General features: G+C 30.7%; 2 protein-coding genes across 2 annotated transcripts; both read right to left on the bottom strand.

Annotated features, from left to right (window-relative positions):
- Nucleotides 1-2,451: 2,451 nt before the first annotated feature.
- On the bottom strand, nt 2,452-5,895 carry LOC107021044 (mitogen-activated protein kinase 3-like). Its single transcript, XM_015221613.2, has 6 exons — nt 5,593-5,895; nt 4,955-5,084; nt 4,439-4,576; nt 4,018-4,350; nt 3,597-3,780; nt 2,452-3,032 (listed from the first exon to the last, which is right to left on the bottom strand). Exons 1-6 carry the CDS (start codon nt 5,757-5,759, stop codon nt 2,863-2,865), a joined length of 1,122 nt encoding a protein of 373 aa, XP_015077099.1. The 5' UTR covers nt 5,760-5,895; the 3' UTR covers nt 2,452-2,862.
- A 10,824-nt stretch (nt 5,896-16,719) lies between these two features.
- Nucleotides 16,720-19,897, bottom strand: LOC107023536 (L-ascorbate peroxidase 1, cytosolic-like). Its single transcript, XM_015224253.1, has 10 exons — nt 19,750-19,897; nt 18,892-19,020; nt 18,595-18,769; nt 18,434-18,499; nt 17,789-17,837; nt 17,590-17,675; nt 17,426-17,505; nt 17,177-17,279; nt 17,026-17,084; nt 16,720-16,928 (listed from the first exon to the last, which is right to left on the bottom strand). The coding sequence occupies exons 2-10, from the start codon at nt 19,008-19,010 to the stop codon at nt 16,913-16,915; spliced, it is 753 nt and encodes a 250-aa protein (XP_015079739.1). The 5' UTR covers nt 19,011-19,020; nt 19,750-19,897; the 3' UTR covers nt 16,720-16,912.
- Nucleotides 19,898-20,874: the final 977 nt, after the last annotated feature.

Below are 20,874 nucleotides of genomic sequence, written 5' to 3'. Positions count from 1 at the left end.
TATTCAAAATAGATGATATAATCTTTGATTTTCAAAATTTGAAATTAATATCCAATTACGTGCTGATTTAATGCTGATTAATGATCTGTTACCGTAAATTAAGCTGTTTTAGTTAACAAGATTAAATGTACCGTTTTTTCCCCATTTTTTTCTTAACAGTTTAAACTTACCATGTATCATTTACCATGTATCACTAGAGTCTAAAGTATCACGGCACAACAATTTTAAGAGATTTTTAGTAAATACTAAATTTGTCGGGACAGAGTGTAATTATTGAATAACACTATGGGATTCCTTAAATTTTTACATAAAAATAAAATAACTTAAACCCATTCCACATATACACCACGATAAAGCAATCATATTCCACAAGCCATGTTATGTTCATCCTTGCCACGTACAAATTCATTGATCAAAATAATCAGAAAGTTTGTGTTGGATGCACTACAAAGAAAAAAGACATTATCCAACAAAATAATTTGTTGCCATCCATAGATTGGATATGGTTGTCAAGAGTACTTTGAGGCAACAACAAAAAAGTTTATCAATAAACGTTGATGCGAAAAGTTTTTACAACAACAAAATAAATTGTTATAAAGAACTTACTAACGCAACAAAAAAAAGGTTTATTCGTATAGTTGTGACTTATATAAATTTTGAATAGTACGAACTTCTCTTCTTGATTCTTTTGTAATTGTAAGACCAATAAGTGAAATTCACATGAGTTTTTGTTTTGTAAGTTACTGTCTAATTTGGACAAAGAACATAGGGCCAATTACAAATTTATAATTCTACCTGATTATTTGCTTCATTTTTTTTTTTTCAATCATTGAGAACTCGGCTTCGAAAGATTCTTCGAAAGTTTCATTTTTAAGTTTCTCTGTTACGGAATTGAGTAATAAAATGAGATAATTTTCATATTAATAAATCAAATTTAACAATTACTCCAAGCAGGTCTATTTACCCAGTTGTCGTTTATAAGACTTGTAGAATTGATTTCATTTGAACCGATGTTGAAAATCGTAGCAGTAATAGTTATATATTACAACGAATAAATAACAGAGTTTGTCATATAAAGAAAGAGTATGAGAAAAAGGAAGAAGCATAAATGTAATAAACAACTTAGTCTCGTAAGAAATCTGTACTCTCTATAGTAGAGTGTCCTACAGTGAAGCAAAGTATTCTATATATGCTAGATTTTAGGTATTCGTTTAACTACAAAGAAGTTGAGTATCCAACTTTAACTTTTGATTTACCAGATATATTATTAAAAAAATCTCTTCCTGGATAGCTATCGTCTCAATGATTAATGATGCATGTTCAAGTAATGAAAACAACAAGAAAACAAGATCAAATACCATCTAAAAGAGGACTCTTGTTGCTTGGAGTAGTGTTTGTTTGTCTAAATTAATCGTAGGACTAAATTTGATCAACCTATATTGTGGTATAAAGTTGTAAGTATTAGAAAGTGCTGTAAATGAAACATGAAACAATTGTATCTGAGTCGAGCAACCAAGACTATTATAATTCTTTTGCTATTACATAATGATGCTAGACATTGTGGTTGACTACACAAGACATGCTACTTACTGTTAGCAGAATGACCAGAGGAGTAATGCATAAAAGTCTAATGCTTTTAATAGACAACTCTGTCTTGTTGAAATGGTAAATGGTCAATAGTGTTTTTTCTTTTTGTCGTGATATTTGGGCCAGTTTGTGCGCACCTTAACGAATTCTATGGGATTCATGTTACCTATCAGCTAGAACCAATCAATACATCCGGCTTACGCATTTGTACTCATTGTTTTTTTTTCAGGATTTTGGACAAAAATGTGAATAGAAACTGATTTGTATCAAAATGAATATATATTAAAAGGGGAGAGGGTGAACGAGTTCGAGAGAGATGAATACATGTTGTGTAACAAATACCATTGATACATAATATAAATGTACGATTGAATACAAATTTATTTTTTCAAATACAATCGATATTATATACGTACATCGTATTGATACACAAAAAATATATATATATAATTTTTCGAATACAATATAAAATTTTCACTGGAGTCCGCAAAGGACATATGTTTTCCATAAATATGTTGGCATTTATGTCATAATCCATAATTTTCCCTTTTAATTTCCATTCTTCTAGTGGAAGTTGGATTATATGTTTGTGATTTAATTTTCGTTCCCTTAGACTTAGCTGATCCACATTTCGATAATTTTAAATTTGATATCAAATCAATCGATATCTTATTAGTTTAGCAGATTAGTACATCTAATTTTTATTAGTTTAGCGAAAAAAATTTTATTTGATAAAACCTCGACTCACGTAAAACAATATAAAAAATTGTGTATGGCTGATAGCACTAGTAAATGTCAAAAACTGAGATCATGTATCTCACCAATAGCATAGTAGTTCATGATCAAATAGTTGAACACAGAAAATTGCACCCAAAACTTCAAAATGACAAATAGATTCTTGATAGATTTTGTACATACTGTACATAATACAACATGATACATTGAACAAAAAAATAGTTATTATAATAAGCTACAAAGAGAAAACAAGATACAAGTCATATGAATGCGTGGAAGACGTACAAACTTTTTTGTTGGTGGGAGATGACATGTATCCTATGGAATAGTCGAGTGAACACAAGCTAGCCCCAACACCACCATAATTAAGAAAAAAAATAAAGAAGAAAGGTATATAAAAATGGCTGCACATTGAAGGCTGCCTTACATTAAAGTTGCAAAGGACTACTACTGACCCTGTGAAGAAAAACTTTGAGAGGGCTGGTCCAAGCAAGAAAATCCACACTAGGTAAGCAAGAGAAGAACTGATTTCTCCTATGCTTAAGCATATTCAGGATTCAACGCCAAAGCTTCTTGATAAATCATGTCTTTAATCTGCTCTTCTCCTATCCCTTGTTGCTCAAAGTCGAAAGAGAACGGGATGGGGCAGACTGGTTCATCAGCTGCATCATGGAGCTTTGCGAGGTAGGGATGAGCTAATGCTTCCTCAACTGCAACCAAACACAAATATATCACACGATGAGCTTAAAAGAGAATGAATCGAAAACATTACAGCAAAAATCTTCCTTCAGTGTAGCTCAGGGGTGTCAAATGGGGGTAAATTGATAAATAAGCAGGTCAATGACCTGTCCAAAAGTTATTTGAGTTAAAATGAGCTAAAGAGCAGGCTTATGCAAAAATGAACTCTTTTTACTGAGGAAAGAATGACAAGCTTTCCCAACGATAGTGATGATAAACATGATGGAGTGACTGTCTATTGTTCTTAATCAACCCCTTCTTTTTTTAATCACAAATTAATTAACTTGATATTATGTTAAGTCTTTCTTCCCAAAGGGACTTGCAGTCGCTTTAGCTCCCCTTAATACACTAATGCAAGAAGGGAAAGTTTCAGTAAGAAGATATGGTGGCAAGATGGACTCCATAGTGTTAAAAGTGTGAATTCATTCAAGGAAAGAGGTATACTATGTTTATTACAAAGAGGTTGTTTTAGTCAAATTGTTGATCTTTCAAGCTCTCCAGTCTATCTTAAATAGCAGTGCAGATAGGAAAATTACCTGTTATTCTTCTAGTAGGGTCGAGCGTCAACATCTTATCTACAAGATCAATGGCTAATGGATTCACATGAGGGAACACTGTTGCTAACTGCTGGCGTGGATGTTGTGGGAGTTGCCTGACGTATCTTTTTGCATCTTCATTACGGAGGAAGCTAAGATCAGATTCTGTAGGAGTTCCAAGAAGCTGAGAAAAATAAACGAAGAAATGAGCATTTGTTTCTCACAAAAATCACTCAGAAAGGTATGCTAAGTTGTTATATGCAGTCTAAAATAAGCTCATGTTAATGGTTGTTTGGACGGAGACAGCTCGAATAGATGATGTCACGTCAAGAATCCACATGGCAAAGCGTCGTTCCACGTAAAAACATGAAAAAAGTGTACCCTATTCTGTAAAATATATCTTTCATGAATCAGTTTTCACCTCAGTTAGCAAGCGTATTTGATGTACATGATCTTTTCCAGCAAACAAAGGTTTTCTATTCATAAGCTCCATGAAGATGCAACCCACAGACCAAACATCTATGGCAGCAGTGTAATCTGAAGAGTTCAACAAAAGCTCCGGTGCCCTGTACCATCTGGTTACTACATATTCTGTCATATTCTCGTTCTCTACATTTGGCCTTGCAAGACCAAAATCACATATCTTAAGATCACAATTTGCATTTAGCAAGAGGTTACTTGGTTTGAGATCTCTATGAATAACATGCGCGGAATGTATGTACTTTAGCCCACGGAGAAGCTGATACATGAAGTACTGCAAAAGTAACATTTTTGAAAATTTTTAGAAAAACAATAAAGACGGCATCCATGAAAGCATTTGGGTGAGAAGGGGGTGAGTTTACCTGGCAATGATCCTCTGATAAACCTTGGTTTGATCTAATTATTTGGTGAAGATCAGTATCCATGAGTTCAGTAGCAATGTAAACATCAGAAAACTCCCTTCGTAAGGGCGGAGGAATCACATCTCTTAAACCAATGACCTGCATAGCATTTTTGATTTCGTTGATAAGCAAAATGTATTACTTGTACTATAATAATTTTTCTTAGTGTAATAGTGATTGTAAAAATTTTATGTCCAACTGTAGGTACAACCGGAAAATCATGGCTGAAAACCAGAGGAATAGTTTATTATCTTCCACTACAACGAGGGAGATCAGTTGGGATCAAACTATAGAATCTTGTATATTCATTCACGCTATTCTGGTTCATTTCAGTCTAATACTAATCATAACTCGCCTCACTTTTCCTATACAGATAACTAGTTAATCCCAACTATATACATATTCTGATACTAATGGAAAAGAGTGAAACAGTACTAGCCTGTTAAGCAATAGCCAAAGTGAAAAAGTTACACTCACGTTTTCATGGTCTAAATGGCGAAGAAGCTTAATTTCACGGAGCGTCCTCTTAGCATCCATGTAATTATCAAAAGCATTGGCGATTTTCTTAACTGCAACCATCTCATTCAGCTCCGCATTAAACACAGAGCTTCACACAAAAAGCACCATAATTAGTCACTCAAGAGTCTGCAAATACACAAACTAAATATGTCAAACAATTTCTTTCCATTTGCTTTAGCCTTGATGGGAAGAGCTATACAAGCAACAATGATGGACGTAGCTCTAGTGCAATGGATTCAACTAAACCCAATTTATACGACACTCTTTCAAAACAAAATGACATTTTTCCATATGTAGCACTCCTTCCGTCCCAATTAAGTGTCTCATTTTTTACTTTTTATTAAGTCCTCCAGTTCCAACTTTCTATTTAGGATCACAAATATCAAAAATATATTTTTTTTTCTTAAAACCCCGTATTCAATCAAACTAAAACACTTCAACTAGTACAAATGGATGGAGTAACAATTAACAATAAACTTGTCATTATCTCATTTTAGACCACAAATTTTGTAAGTGTCTATATATAATAAATATTAGATCTGAATCCATAATTTTATCGAAAAATTAACATTAAAAGGGGGAAAGGTATATGTTACCAGACGATTCCATAAGCGCCACGTCCAATAGGCATGATAGGAGGTTGATACTTGTTAGTAATCTCAAAAAGATTACCAAAAATGTCATACTGAACATATTGTCCAGCATGAGTGACAATTTTAGGAAAATCAGGAAATTGAGCAGCACCCATATTAGCATCAACCATTATTGATAGAAATTTAGTAAAAAACTAATAATTTACTCAAATTCATCAAAAAATATGAGAATATATAATGTGAGATTGATTGGAGAGAAATTGCAGGAAGGAAGGAGGAAGATGAGAAGAAGAAGAGAACGCGTTACCATTGACTCAACAAACAGTTTTTCTCCTTATTATATTTAGCCGCCGAGTCAACTCTATGCTATTCACCCTTTTTAAGCTTTTGACCACTCTTATTGTCAGCCGTTATTGTTAAGTCATAAATATTTCTTCATTCTTGAAATTTTTAAAAAAGAATTAAGTTTATGATATTTTGTTATGGGAGGTGGGGTTTTTGATATTAAAGTATTTCTTTATTTTTAAATAATTATTTTTTCAAATTTATGGTTTTCATTATAGGAGATGGATTTTTTATACAAATTTAAATTTAATTGGATTGTAATACAAATAATGAATACGGAAAGGAAATTTCTACCAAAATTTTACTTAATATAATTTGCAATTACTATGTAATAGTTTTTAATCAAAAATCTTTCAAAATCACTTACTCTATTTAGATTGACATACTTTTTTCTCTAAACTTCAATTGTAAAATTATATTAAATATGTTATTGTTGTTATTGATGTAATAAGATTATATTCAATATATTTTTATTATTATTGTTGGTGTTGTTATGTTGCCGTTTGAAAATAAATCAAGTGATATTCAAAAAATTGAAATTATATTTGGTCATGCATTTCATATTTCATGAGTAAATTTCTCTCTAGTTTCGAGTATTTTGAATTATCTTCGCAATTTATTATAATGTATTACAAAACAATAACCTAGAAATATTTTTTTTGGGGGGGGGGGGAAATATCTTAAATACATTTGAATTTTGATCGAAATTGTTGTTAACAATATGGAACTTTAGAAAGGACCTTTTCGTCTTTGTACTATTTAATAGTGTTTTTTAAAGTTATATATGTGTCACGTGGACATCATAAATATTGCATTATTATAAATAGTAATGTGTCCACGTGGGCACATATATACCTTTAAAATAGGGAAATTTTCACATATAGCCACTTAAAAATAGTGTAATTACTCTCCATAGCTATAGTTTGATAATTACAATTTGTAACTACATGTTATATGAAGGAGAGAGGGGGAAAAGAGTGGAGAAAGGTGAATTGTATATGTATATCGGTTAGATAATTGTATATTATACATATGTATATGTATATACGGAAAATGAGAGTGGGAGAGGAAGGAGAGAGGCGAGCAAGACTGGGAGAGGGAGGAGAGAGGCGAGCGAGAGAGGGCAGAGAGTGAGAGAGAGGTGAATTCTATATGTATATAATTGTATATTATATGGGGCAAGCGAGATTAGGAGAGGGAGGAGAGAGGCGAGCGAGATTGGGAGAGGAAGGCAGAGAGTCGAGCGAGAGAGACAGAGAGTGGGAGAGAGGTGAATTGTATATGTATATAGGTTAAATAATTGTATATTGTGCATATGTATTTGCATATTCTGGCGAATTATACATATACAAACGTGACTAATTATACAAACTCGAAGTCAACGCGCATAATTAATGTAAAATGTTAGTCGCGAGGAGTAATAATAGCAAACTATAGTTATGATGAGTGATTAAATAGTATAAGTTTTCTTTGTTGCGTAATTTTCCCTTTAAAATACACTACTAAATAGTGCAGGGGTAATAGTTCTTCGATAAAATTTGGTATAATAACAACAATTTCGATTAAAATTAGAATATTTTTCAGACTCTTTTTCTTATTTATTTTTTTAAAAAAAAAATAGAAAAGGAAAAAGAACTCATGTCAAATGACCCTAAATAGTTGTTTGGACATTGATGACACGATTGAGATATGGAAAAGATTGAGTCTTTTTGAAATTAAATTTGAAGAAAGATATTTTTAAGTTGAAGTGATAGTTGGACAAAAATAATATATATAGTGTAATTTTATTAACTCAAATCTATTTATTTGTTATGAAGCTATATAAATTTAGAAGAAGAAGAAAGTAGGGAGAAGAGAAAATATTTCTTATTCATCTTGAAGTATCTTTAGGATTCATAGATCTTTCACAAATCTTCTTTACAATGAAGGAAAACCCTTTATTTATAGGGATAACCTTACTTGGTCCCCAAGTAGGATTCCTAACCATATCCTACTAGGACTCCACATAATTAGACATTCACTATAATACAAATTGTTTATAACACTCCCCCTTGAATGTCGATAGATTATGTGCCTCGTTAAAACCTTACTAGATAAAACCCAGTGGGAAAAAATCTAGTGAAGGAAAAAGAGTACACATATCTAATAATACGCATTATGGATGCCTCATTAAAAACCTTACAAGGAAAACCCAGTGGGACAAAACCTTGTGAGGAAAAAAGAGTACATCGCGTATTAACTCCCCCCTAATGACAACATCAATTCAGAGACGAGAATCTTCGTTTTCCAAGCTTGTGCATCATCTTCTTGAAAGTTGTAGTTGATAGAGACTTGGTGAATAAATCAACAATAATGTTACTTGAACATACCTCTTGCATGTTGATATCACCATTCTTGGGAGCTCATGAGTAGAAAAATCTTGACGAAATATGATTTCTTCTATCTGCTTTTATGAATCTTCCCTTCAGAGTCAAAGATTTCTGCAAGTTCTTTACTTTAACTTCTTTAAGCAAATAATCTATTGCCAAGAGTTTCAATTCTAGTCATCAACTTGCATAATATGCTCTATGCATTTTGAATCTATTTAATCCTTATGAGGATGATAAACAAGTTTTCCAAAAACTTGTATATGCTTTAGATATTGAACCCATTGGATATTTTCATATCAATTTTGCCAAGTAACAAAATTCAATATTAGATGTATGACATCTTCTAGTGCCTAGATTGCAAGTCAAATAAGCTTTACGCTTACCAAGATGCATCATTCCACTTTTCACTTGATAATTATTTCTACACAAGCATGCTTTAATAGATGTATAATTTATATCCTCATTATATTTTACAATATTGCGCGCTATTGTATCAAAGATATCGTCAACGATAAATCATTTTGTATCGATTCACAATACGACAGAACTTATTGAGATCTCATCACTTCATTATTATTAGGTAGCTACCCCTCTCATGAGGTTTCATAAAGTGTTATGTCGTAGGCTCTCCAAGAGCACATTATCTTCTTATTATGATCATTTTGATTCTTTGATCCTCCCCCTTTTTAAAGGATTATTTTATTTAGAATTGATTAGTCTATCATGTTTCATGCATGTCATAGACTTTATCCTTAAGGGACATTCAATAGATGTATTTACAACTCTTGTGTTGCTTCTAATCTCCCCCTTATGTTAGACAAACTAACATATATCTCAATCTTTTGGAGAATCTATCTTTTTGCATCATTGTATATTCATTAATCATATATTGCACATCAAAATTATCAGATGAAAACTATTTGGTCCCTGACCATAAACCAATTAACAGAAAAATTGATCATAACTTATTGGTTTGATTCATACAATTATGTTTGTATGTAATATCATATTTCAGATCAACATATGAAACTTTATTTTCATAAGCAATGATTCACTATATGAGACATTTAATGTCACATCATCTTATATATTTATCAATATTATTAAGATGAATTATCTTGATTTCATATTCTGAAAGTCGTGCTTTTAGCTCAATTATCTTGCACAAACAATTTTGCGAATGTCAAACTGCAAATTGACAACAAACGCACATGTGATTATCTTATTGATGCATCTTTTTATCATATCACATGATAGGTAAACGGACCCATATTCACCTTTTATACTTTTCAGAATATAGGGATTTAGTCCCAACTTTAGTTGATCCAATCAACTTTATCACGAGAACAAGCAGCGTAAAGAATTCTGGAAGAATATTCTAGTTTTTCAATGTATGTCCATTACTCAGTATGCACATCTTTGGGATGACCAAATTATTCATGCCAACTAATAAAATTAGTAGTACTCGTAAACTCCAAGTTTACTACGCCCTGTGCCTTTTGCTTTAGTAAATTTCTGATTTACTATTATATGAGTAAATTTCAATTTTATTAATCGAAGAGTAATTTTCAGATTTATTTCTTCTCAATTACTTCACCCTTTAGGTGAGTCATGATCCCATCATTGAATGAACTAATCTGAAAAAAATTGTGCATGTAACATATTATTTGTGCCAACATATTTGCAAACATTTAAATTGCGAAATAATAATAGGCACACATGAGACCATATAGAAGAAACATTTATTATGACCATTAAATGTCTAAACAATCCACTAGGTGGATGACTAGGACCACAAATATTTGTATACGTTCCTAGAAAGCAGAGAATTCAATCTCAACTTTCGTTTATGATGGTCTCACAATTAGCTTGCCTTGCTAACAACCATTACAATAAAATTCACGTCTAGCATGATGACTTATCACCTCATTCACTCTAAAGAATGGATCTGTATTTTTATCATTTATCAAAGGCTCTCATTCTTCATGAATGGAACACAATCATCTAAGTACATCAAATTTTGATAACTTAGTACCTAATTTCATATTCATGTGCATCGTTTAATCAATTGTCTTCTTTTAGACATTTATGCACTGCTACATTCACTTTGGGGAATGGAGCTGCTTTACGAGAATCAAAAACTCATTATTTTCCTTAGTCATCATAATATCATCAATATGGTGCATTGAGACTCAAACCCAACGTCTTATGCCATAAATCAATGAGGGACTTGAATTCAACATCTTTCATCACAAAGCATCAAGACTTCTGATGTCTTACCCTCTTGTGCGATTGGACGTAAATCCATCGTCTTATTCTTTTTGTGCGATATAACTTAAATTCATTGTCTTATCCACAATGAGGCTCAACCTCAAGCCTTTCAAAATAATTGCAATTTTATTGCTTTTGATGATCATTAATATGATTATATATTATAATTACACACAAAACTGAGACTAATGATTTCTTATAATCAACACTAGCAGTTAATAGATATAGTTTAATAGATCACGTACCTCATGTAGAGATTAGAAACATATCTTTCACTAAATTGTGCTTATTTAATTATTAAAATAAATTAAGAAATTCTCTTCCCAGTCGATTAAAATTAAACATAGAAAGTTGACAGGTCTCTTTAAATACTTACTTTAGATGGTACCTCCAGATTTGTTACATAAATAATTATAACATAAAGATAAATCATACCTTGAAGATATAAGAACCTTATTGCATAACTTATGCAAGATTTCTTTTGCACTTTTTCCGTCTTCTTCATAATTCTTTAAGAATAAAACAATCGTACTGATAACGTGTTATGAAGCTATATAAATTTAGAAGAAGAAGAAAGTAGGGGGAAGAGAAAATATTTCTTATTCATCTTGAAGTATCTTTAGGATTCATAGGTCTTTCACAAATTTTCTTTACAATGAAGGAAAACCCTTTATTTATAGGGATAACCTTACTTGGTCCCCAAGTAGGATTACTAACCATATCCTACAAGGACTCCACATAATTATATACAAGCAAGCATGCCTATTTTTTGGACTCAATTTGAGTGGACCAAGGCGGCTTATGCTCACTCACCAACGCAACACAACACAACACATTAGAAGATAATTCTAATTTATTGATTTCCTATTCATACACGTTTACATCGTACAATTAAATACTCACTATGAATTGACATCCTACCATGACTTCTAATATTGAAATTATTGCTAATTTTTCTAATATAATATTGGTCTCCTCTGGAGATAAAATAATCCATTGTACTAAGTAGGAAAAATATGAATCCTTTGAGATTAAAATATTAGTAGTATTATAACAAGCTATGACTATGTTCAAAAATAATGTTAGTGTAGTTCGAGTCAAATGAAGAATGAAAGTTTATTCGTATGAATTTACTTAAGAGAAGGAAGAATGAGTCAAAGAAAATAATATTTCAATTAGCAAGACTTTATTGAATCATATACACAAATCTAGGATGACACATCAATGATAATTAGAACCATTTGATAAGTAACCCTCTATAATCAACTTATTTGAAGGGGTTATTTTGTATGCGCTATGAAATTTATTGATTAAAGTTATAAATTTTATGATATGATGTTGTTATGAACCAAGTAAACGATGTTCAGATCACATGAGTAGTTATTGCGTTAACAAAAGTTATTGTACTGATAAAACAAAAATAGGATCGGGTTAATTTGAAATCATGGTTGAGTAGTGGGTGTGTAAATTGTTCTATTAAAAGGGTAGTGGTCAGTGATTCAGGGGTTATGCATATCGAAGAAAAATGAATATCACTCTCTTCTTCTTCTAGAATCTAAGCTTCTGGTCCCGATTCTTAAGCTCTTTCTTAGTTAATTGTTGTATCAGCATTTTATTGTAATTTAGTTGTTTTAGTATTGCAATTATGATTCTAAAGTCGCAATCACATTTCAATTCTTTTATTAATATAGTTAAAAAAAATTGATATTGTTACGTTGCTACTTTCATGGACGTAATTTTATTACAATGGTTGTATTAGATCGATTCAGTGATTCTTACGATTTTGAATTAACTTGGCATAGCAATATCGTTAACAAGTGATGCAAGAACGTGAGCGAACCATCAAGTGTCACAAGTGCGAAAAAAATTTGGCCAACTATTTGTACAAATCTTTTTTTTTTTATGGGGTGAGGGGTGGGGGGTGTTGTTTTGTTAGATTATAAAACTCAAAAGTTTATGAAGAGAAGGTTTCCAAATTTGTAGTCCTACTTGAAAAGAAGCATCACATTTGTTGAAAGAAAGGGTCATTTGCATCTATGACTAGTTCAATATTTTTAGTTTCTAGTAATAGTTCTCCAATTATGTGGAGTTCAAAATTGATGCATGACTTACTTGACATATTTAAAATCAAACAGTTAATGCATCTCTCAACTGTTTTCCTAAGTGTGGGTATCGCTAAGCAAAGTGATTAGACAAAACAAATACATAATTTAATTGCTTTATTCATTATTGAAAAATAAGTTGCAACCACATTCAAATGAATTTTTTTAATTTATTTATCTTTCATCTTTAATCAAGAATCTCAATCTTAAATATTAAAACTGAAAAAATGTATATTTAACTATAAAGGATTTTAAAATTATAATTACAATTATTAGGAATATTTGCATGTATTACATCACATCACAATATTTTACCAATTATAGCAGATTAATAAAAAAGAAGATACCTTCACATAGCCACCGGGTAAAACTTATTCGCAGCGGGTGTTTATATCAATTCAATATGTGCATGCCGTGTGTTTTATAGAGCATTTTATTTACCTTTAATTAATTAACATGTATTTTACTTTATTAAATCGCATAATATTGAAAATTGAATTAATTTAATGTAAACACCCGATACGAATATATTTTTTCAATTAAATAGGTACAACCAATTTTCCAAATTAGGTTTAGGGACCTCCCCTCTCATTTGAGTTCCAAGTAAAAGCATCTCTAAATTTTTTGCCATCAATTTTGATACCTACAATGATAGGAACTATAATTTTCATATAATTTTGGTTAAACATTAAGAATGAATCAATATTTATGCCATAACATATATACATATATTAAAAAGTGAGACGAAGAGAAAGATGAACAAGGCGATTACGTATAAAAGAAATTTTCGATCATAACAAAATTGCCTCTATTTGAAATTATTTTTTCCATTGATAAATTGTTATAAACAAATATTCTTATTAAAATCAAATGTTTATGCCTCTTGTAACAAAATATTCATTTTTAACAGAAAATAATATATGAGTTCTAAAGTCTTCTATAAAAAGTAACTTACAACAATTGTTTCAACATCCTCTGCGCTTCTCTGTCTCAAGTTTTATATATATATATATGTGACATACATTATCCGTCGAAAAGGTACATAAATTTATTTTATTTTAATTGATTAAATAAATTAAGAAGAAAAAGATATTTTCTACATTTTTAGTTGTTCAATTAATTCTTTTTTTAAAAAAAATACAGAAAGGAGTCTTTAATAATATTTTAATTAGAAAGAGGATGTGTTTAAAAAGAAAAGAACTAAGGGAAAATGCACAAGTATCCCCTTAAACTATGACCGAAATCACAGAGACACACCTTAACTAAACTAAGGTCATATTACCCCATGAATTTATTTTTTTTGTAATATTGTGCACCTTTTCGGCTTACGTGGCATCCAAATATCTTTCACGCGCCTTAAATTGCGTAGAGTCACGGAGTGTGCTACGTAAGAAAAAGGTGCATAAAATTTTTTAAAAAAAAAGTTCAAAGGGTAAATTAAACCTTAGTTTAGTTAAGGTGTGTCTTTAAAACTTTGTTCATAGTGTAGGGAGTACTTGTGCATTTTCCTAAATAATATATTTATTAGGGAAAAGAGCATTTTTAATCTATTTAGTAACTATAGAGACAATTTTTGATCAAATCATTAACTGCAAGAGCAATTTTAAACTAAAATATTGACGATAAAGACATTTTTTAATTAAACTATAAACATATGACATGTTTAGTCGTTTCAATACTGTTAAGGACATTTTTCATTTTTCCTCCTTTAATTTGTTACAGGGTTGTGGATTAGCTTTGCATGTCAATTTAATAATTTGTGCCTTAAATTACTGTAATATATATCATGTTAATTTTTTGTTGATGCCTCTTGATTATTTATTTGTGGTAATATAAAGATTTGTATGACTTATTCTAATGTTTATTAAGTATGTCGTTTTTTCTTTCAGAATTCACTTATAAAAATAAAGTTTAAATATGTTCATAATATAGCTCAACATCACTTGTTGTTCCGTATGATTCTATAAAAATTGTTAATATGTTAAGATATTTATAAGGAGTTAATATCTCAAAAGATTACTTAACTTTGAAAATTTATCTAGTAAAGTTACGAAACTTTATTTTATATCAATAAAATCATTCAATTTAGATCTTTTTATCAATAAGATAATTTAACTTTATTAATTTATTAAGTCTTTGAACAATGTTTAATATCAATAATATCATTCAATTTAAACCTTTGTATAAATCAAATCACTCAACTAATTTTATTATTTTAAAAAAATTGACATAGAAAATTAAAAATGTAAATATTAACTCCATAAACAAATAAAATAAAATCAACAAAAATGTTAAGAATAAATTTAATTAGAGAAATAAATATCATAATATTTTTATGTACTTAAGATTTAAAATGTATCACGGTGAACGTTGTTCTACCGATAAATATTAGTGATATTATCTAAACCATTGCAACAAAAAAAAATTATAAGACGAACCATTGCAACAAAAAAATTATAAGACGTCAATTTTATTTTATTTTTATAATTCAATGACCACAACAAACTAATACTTGCCATTATTAAGCCAATGTATATATCATTTTTTTAATATGATAAAAAATGATGTATAGTACAATTATTTGTCATGAGAATTTTACTGGTCTTCTCTCTCTCTTTTGGGAAAAAGATCATCAAACTACATTTTTAATTATATAGTAATTTCATAAAATAATTTTCACTAATTAAGTTTATCCATAAAAAATCTTGACGGTATTTTTAAATTTTAATTTATTTATGGAGTTTGTATTTATCTGGCATAAAAATAATTTATTTGTCTATGTTAATTTTTTTTAATGATAAATTGAGCTGAGTGTTTTATTGATACAAAAATCTAAGTTGAGTGGTTTTGTTGATATTACACAAAGTATAATGACTTTACTAAATAAATTCTTAAAACTGAGTGAAGTTTTGAGATGTTGACCCTTATTTTAATCTACTCTCTTATATAATTTTTCACATAAGTATAAAAAGAGAAAAATATAAAAAAATCATTATTTAAACCAATGAATAGGTTTGAAACGATATTACATAAGTTATAAGTTATTATTCAATTTTATAAAAATAAAAAATACATTTACTTATAAAATGAGTCCATATTATTATCTACTATGTGTTTATTGAAAATAAAAGTGGTCATTTTTTCCCCTAAAAACTAATTAATACAAATATATTTAGGATTGTACTATTGAGCCTCTAAACAGACCTTTAATTATCTAGAGCAAAGGTGATACATAGACATCGATTATTTTCGCAATAGTTTCACAATTTTTATTTTTAATTTAGGGAATTGTGTAACATGGTTAGAAGGATTTGTTAAGATGTCTCACATCGATAACGAGATGAAAATTTTATCTCCTTATATGGACTTGGACAAGGCTCCTCGCAAGAGCTAGATTTTGGAATTGAATTAAGCTCAAGTGTCATATCTTACATGGTATCGATTGTTCACCGATGATAGGCCCCATTTAGAAGTCGGAATCTCAGTTTTGATGGGAAGCTTAACAAGAGGTTTACTAATAAATTAGAAAGCTTGAAAGAAAATGTAATCACTCGTCTTTTTTATTCTTTCAATTCTTTTGTTTTCTTCTCTTGTTTGTTCCTTTTATTTGTGTAGGACTCAACAGATAGTGAAAGGCTTCCATGTTGTAGCCTTGCTCTTTTGGAATAAGAAGAATGTTGCCATTTGGTCAAGAAATACCTAACTTTTGCAATGCACCACCCAAAATATACTAAATATTTTAGAGAATCCAAAATCAATACATCACTTCCTGGCCTACCAAGTGTATTTAACGACAATTAGTTTAGACATGCACCTTACTCTCCTTTTATCCCTGATCACTTGTCTATTTTAATTTGACACACCAATACATCTTTTAATCAAATAAATGAAAATTACATGACTGGATAGAATCAGTCCAATCTCTAGACCAATAATACTCTATGTTGTTCTCAATCACGCAAGTCTTCCTAGATAACTGAGTGCATTTTTTTCCTTAACATTCCAAGTTCAGCAAGTAATTAATTTAAAATTAACAAAAGCGATGAAACCACAAAAACAAAATACTAGAAATTTATTAATAAGCTGGAAGAGTGTCACAATATCATCGTCTAGTGTAGCTGCCAAATTTAAATCATGATATATAAAGAGCAGCAAAAACAACAGCTCCAGCAAGCTTTTCAGAAATAAACCATTAACAAAAATATGCCACCACTCCCAGCTCTTCCAATCAGCATCTTAAGCTTCAGCAAATCTGCCATTAAAAAAATAAATTGATAGGTTAGACTTAATATCGAAGCAGAACTGTGAGATATATAGATGAATTCTCAATTAGTTATATAATGTCTAACCCCAATTCAGAAAGCTTCAAGTGTGCCTCAGCATAGTCAGCAAAGAAGGCATCTTCATCCTGACATAAGCAAAGAGTTGTTCTCATTAGTTAACACAGCAAGCATTTTTCAACTTGGATGAATGATATTTGCAGTTTTTATATATACTAACCGCAGCATATTTCTCAACAAGGGGACGGAAAGCAGGATCACAAAGGAGAGCCTTGTCTGACGGCAACTGTAAGAGCCCTTCTTTTTCCCCACTCAAGAGCTCCCTGACAATAACAAATGTCTTATAAACAAAATGGGACTGATGATAGTTTGCAGTTAAACAGTACTCCACAAATGAACAACTTTTTTATGAACAAAAATTCCACAAAATGGAGAACTGAAAAAAGACGTGTAACATCAGTATTATTACGTGAAGTATGAATTGTCAAAGATAAGGGGATTGGCAGTCCAAGGTCCCTCAAAACCAGAACGCTCCTTGTGGCATCTTCCCTGGAAATATATCACTAAGAAATAAGTATGTAGGAATAGAACCTAGCAAAAAATAAGATTAAACATTAAGAACAGGCAACAAACCAAGGTATGGGCACCAGAGAGTGCAACAATATCCTGGTCAGAAAGACCCATTTGTTTCTTGAACACGTCTCTCAAGTGGTCACAGCCTGCATTAGGTATTACATATGATTACCAAGGCAGGTAAATTGCAAGAAAAATATGTTCCTCAACAGGAGTTTTGCAATCAAAATCTGCTCTTTAAGTTATCAGTCTCTCATACCCTTGGTGGCATCCGGCAAGCGACCTTCCACTGGTGGCTCTGGCTTGTCCTGGCAAGGTTAATAAAATCATATATTCAGATTTCACTTAATAAGTAATTTAAATCTTGACAAGGTTAAGTTCACCTATAGACCAGCATGAATACTTTAATGAAGAATAAATTGCATACAGAGAACAATCACCTTACAAATCATTAGAATATGTTGGAAGAAAACAGATGTTAACACGTAAGCAAACAGTATAAACTTCTCAAACAACCAACTGCAAAATTAGAATCTAGTTGGTATAATTACTTGCCAAAACTTGGTCCAGATAGGTGAAAATGGCACACTTCGAATATACAAGTAAAACAAAGTTTATGTATATTAAGTAGGAAAAGGAAGATAAAGAGTATGAATGAGAATTCACAATGTAGGAGGTATGTGCATATAGTAATATCTTAGTTAACCAGTACAAATAGGGCAGTATTTCACAAATTGTAGCTGAAGAGAATTATGCCAAACGCATAAAATTTCAATAGAAGTTCCCAGTAGCATATCAATATCCTTGCAACGAATTGGGCCTCAAATTTGGAAGTAAGCACTACTTAGTAGTCATCACAAGTCTATTCGAATTGCTAAAAAGCTGCATAGACAGTCTAACTAACCTCTCTGCCAGGGTGAAAGGGAACATCAGGTCCTCCAGTAACTTCAACAGCAACAACACCAGCCAACTGCACCAAAAAGAATTTAACAAATCAGTTCTGCACTTGGTTTAGCAAATATAAACCATTAAAAAAATACTAACAATCAATACAAGGATACATACCTGATGGAAATCAGCATGGGAGAGGGTGGGAAACTGCTCCCTAATGGGCTCCAAGAGTCTGAGAGCAATATCAAGACCATTGTTTGCACCATGTGCTAGCTCCGCTTTGAACCTCATGGTACCAAAAGGACCACCAGTTTTGGAACACACATCATAGGTACCAGCAGAGTGCCATCTGAGACAACAGAAAATATCTTTAAGGTCATGAAAAATTAGGTAGCATTTTAAACATTTTAAAAAATAAATAGGATAATTTAAATATGCAGAATCCACAAGAAACAATTGAAGAGAACATACGCAAGACGGAGCATAATAGGAGCACAATTCTTCTCAGCAATGAGTCCTCTGAGTTTCCTTTTACATTTGTCAACAGCCTTGAGGTACTCCTCGCTCACAGTGGGATAGCACTTACCCATAGTAATTGTTCTACACAACATTTAAGTACACAATAAGATCCCAAGCTTTACAATAAAAAATTAATCGATAATAAACACTTAACAGTTGAACCTTGTTAGTAAAATCAACATCACCTAGGCACGCATTTTAGCAAAGGAAAAAAGGAGGTCCTAGAAACTAAAACCTCTCAAACTAAATCATAGCTAAAACATACATTCATAAAAAAAAAAAAACAATTCATACAGATCTTTCTCTTGCAAATTTTATATATAATATCAAGTTCAGATGCAGTCTTCAAAAATCACGGATTCAGACTCTGTTTCAGAAATATTAATACTACACTAAGAACGCAGTGGAAAACAACTAAACACATATTTCACAACATCAAGGCCATAAAAGAGCTTGAAAACTTCAATCAACTTCATAGAAAGTAAAAAACACTGATCAAACTAAAATCATAGTTAAAACATTTATCTATATACATTCATCAAAAAACAACTCATACTTTTTTTCCTTGAAAATTTTATCAATAGTACTACAAAATATTCACATCAAGTCCAGATATAGTCTTTAAAATCACAGATCCGCTTCCGTTAGGAGCAGCTAATCCAAAAATAAACGCAGAAAGCCATAAAATAGCTTGAAAACTTCAATCAGCCATAAAACAACATGAAAACTACAATCAACCATTAAAAAATGGATGAAAACATACAAAAAAACACGAACACATTAGAGAGGGAAGACGAAAGAGATAAAAACCTGAAGAAGCAGAAATGGAAATGCGATAAGGTTAAACGAATGGCACGAGCAGAGCACAAGCACTGAAATGAAATGAGTACTGAATTAAGCCAAAAGGGGGAGATATAAGGGTTTTTTTTTCGAAGAAAGAGAAGGTTCTAGTAGGTGAATATGGACCGTTGGATTAGTATGATCGTGTGGTGAGGATTGGGAGCTATGAATTATAAACGGCTGAGATTGGTCTAAATGAGATTTCTTGTTGGTAGGTGAGTGAATTGAAAATTTGAAAAAATTTGGATTTTTGCGAAAATCGTGGACTCCATCACATCATAGGCGGACTTTTCATTGTCTATTTTAATGACTAAAATGCCCTTTCTCCTCAACCAATAATCTTACAAAACTAATTATTTTTCATTTAATAGAAAGACTCGTTTGGTAGCTAATAAAAGTTGCGTACTATTAGCAATGTAGAAATTAGTAATAGGTAAATTATATAGTATTATTTTACATAGAAATTAGTTATTCATGTGTTAATTGTACATGTAATAGTAATTACACCTTCTATTCTATATAAAATAATATATAAATTCTTTCATAATTTATACATATATTCGTTACGTGGGCTTTAAATAGCAAATCAAACACATGATAATTTTATATTTACATAATTTACCTCCTAATTTGCTACAAATATAATATTACTTATACAATATTTAATATACACATAATTCAATTAAAAAATTTAATATATTTTCATCGTTTTATTTTATGTGGTATCTTTAATTTAGCACAATATTTTTGTAAAAGTAAAAATTTTAAAATTTATAATCTAAAATAATATTTAGATATTTATGTGGCTAAAGTGATTTTAAAAAATTAAAATTAAATTATTTCTAATTATAATAAAATAGCTTTTCTTTCTTAAATCGATAAAAAAAAAACATTACGTAAAATTGGACAAAGAAAGCAACAATTTTGTTAATTTTTTAAAACAAAAATGATTATCGACTTGTATATAGCCAGACTTTTCAAAAAGCAATTCTAGGTATACTTTTTCAAAATTACTTTTCAATAATGTTTTTCTTTTGTTTTTATTATCCTCTAAAAGTCTAAAGCACTTCCCTTTTTTAATTTCTAATACTCAAG

The sequence above is a fragment of the Solanum pennellii genome, chromosome 6 (genome assembly GCF_001406875.1).
Source record: "Solanum pennellii chromosome 6, SPENNV200".
Taxonomy (NCBI): Eukaryota; Viridiplantae; Streptophyta; class Magnoliopsida; order Solanales; family Solanaceae; genus Solanum; species Solanum pennellii.
Note: the sequence above shows the minus strand (reverse complement) of the source record. Positions and strands in the feature narration are given on the sequence as shown.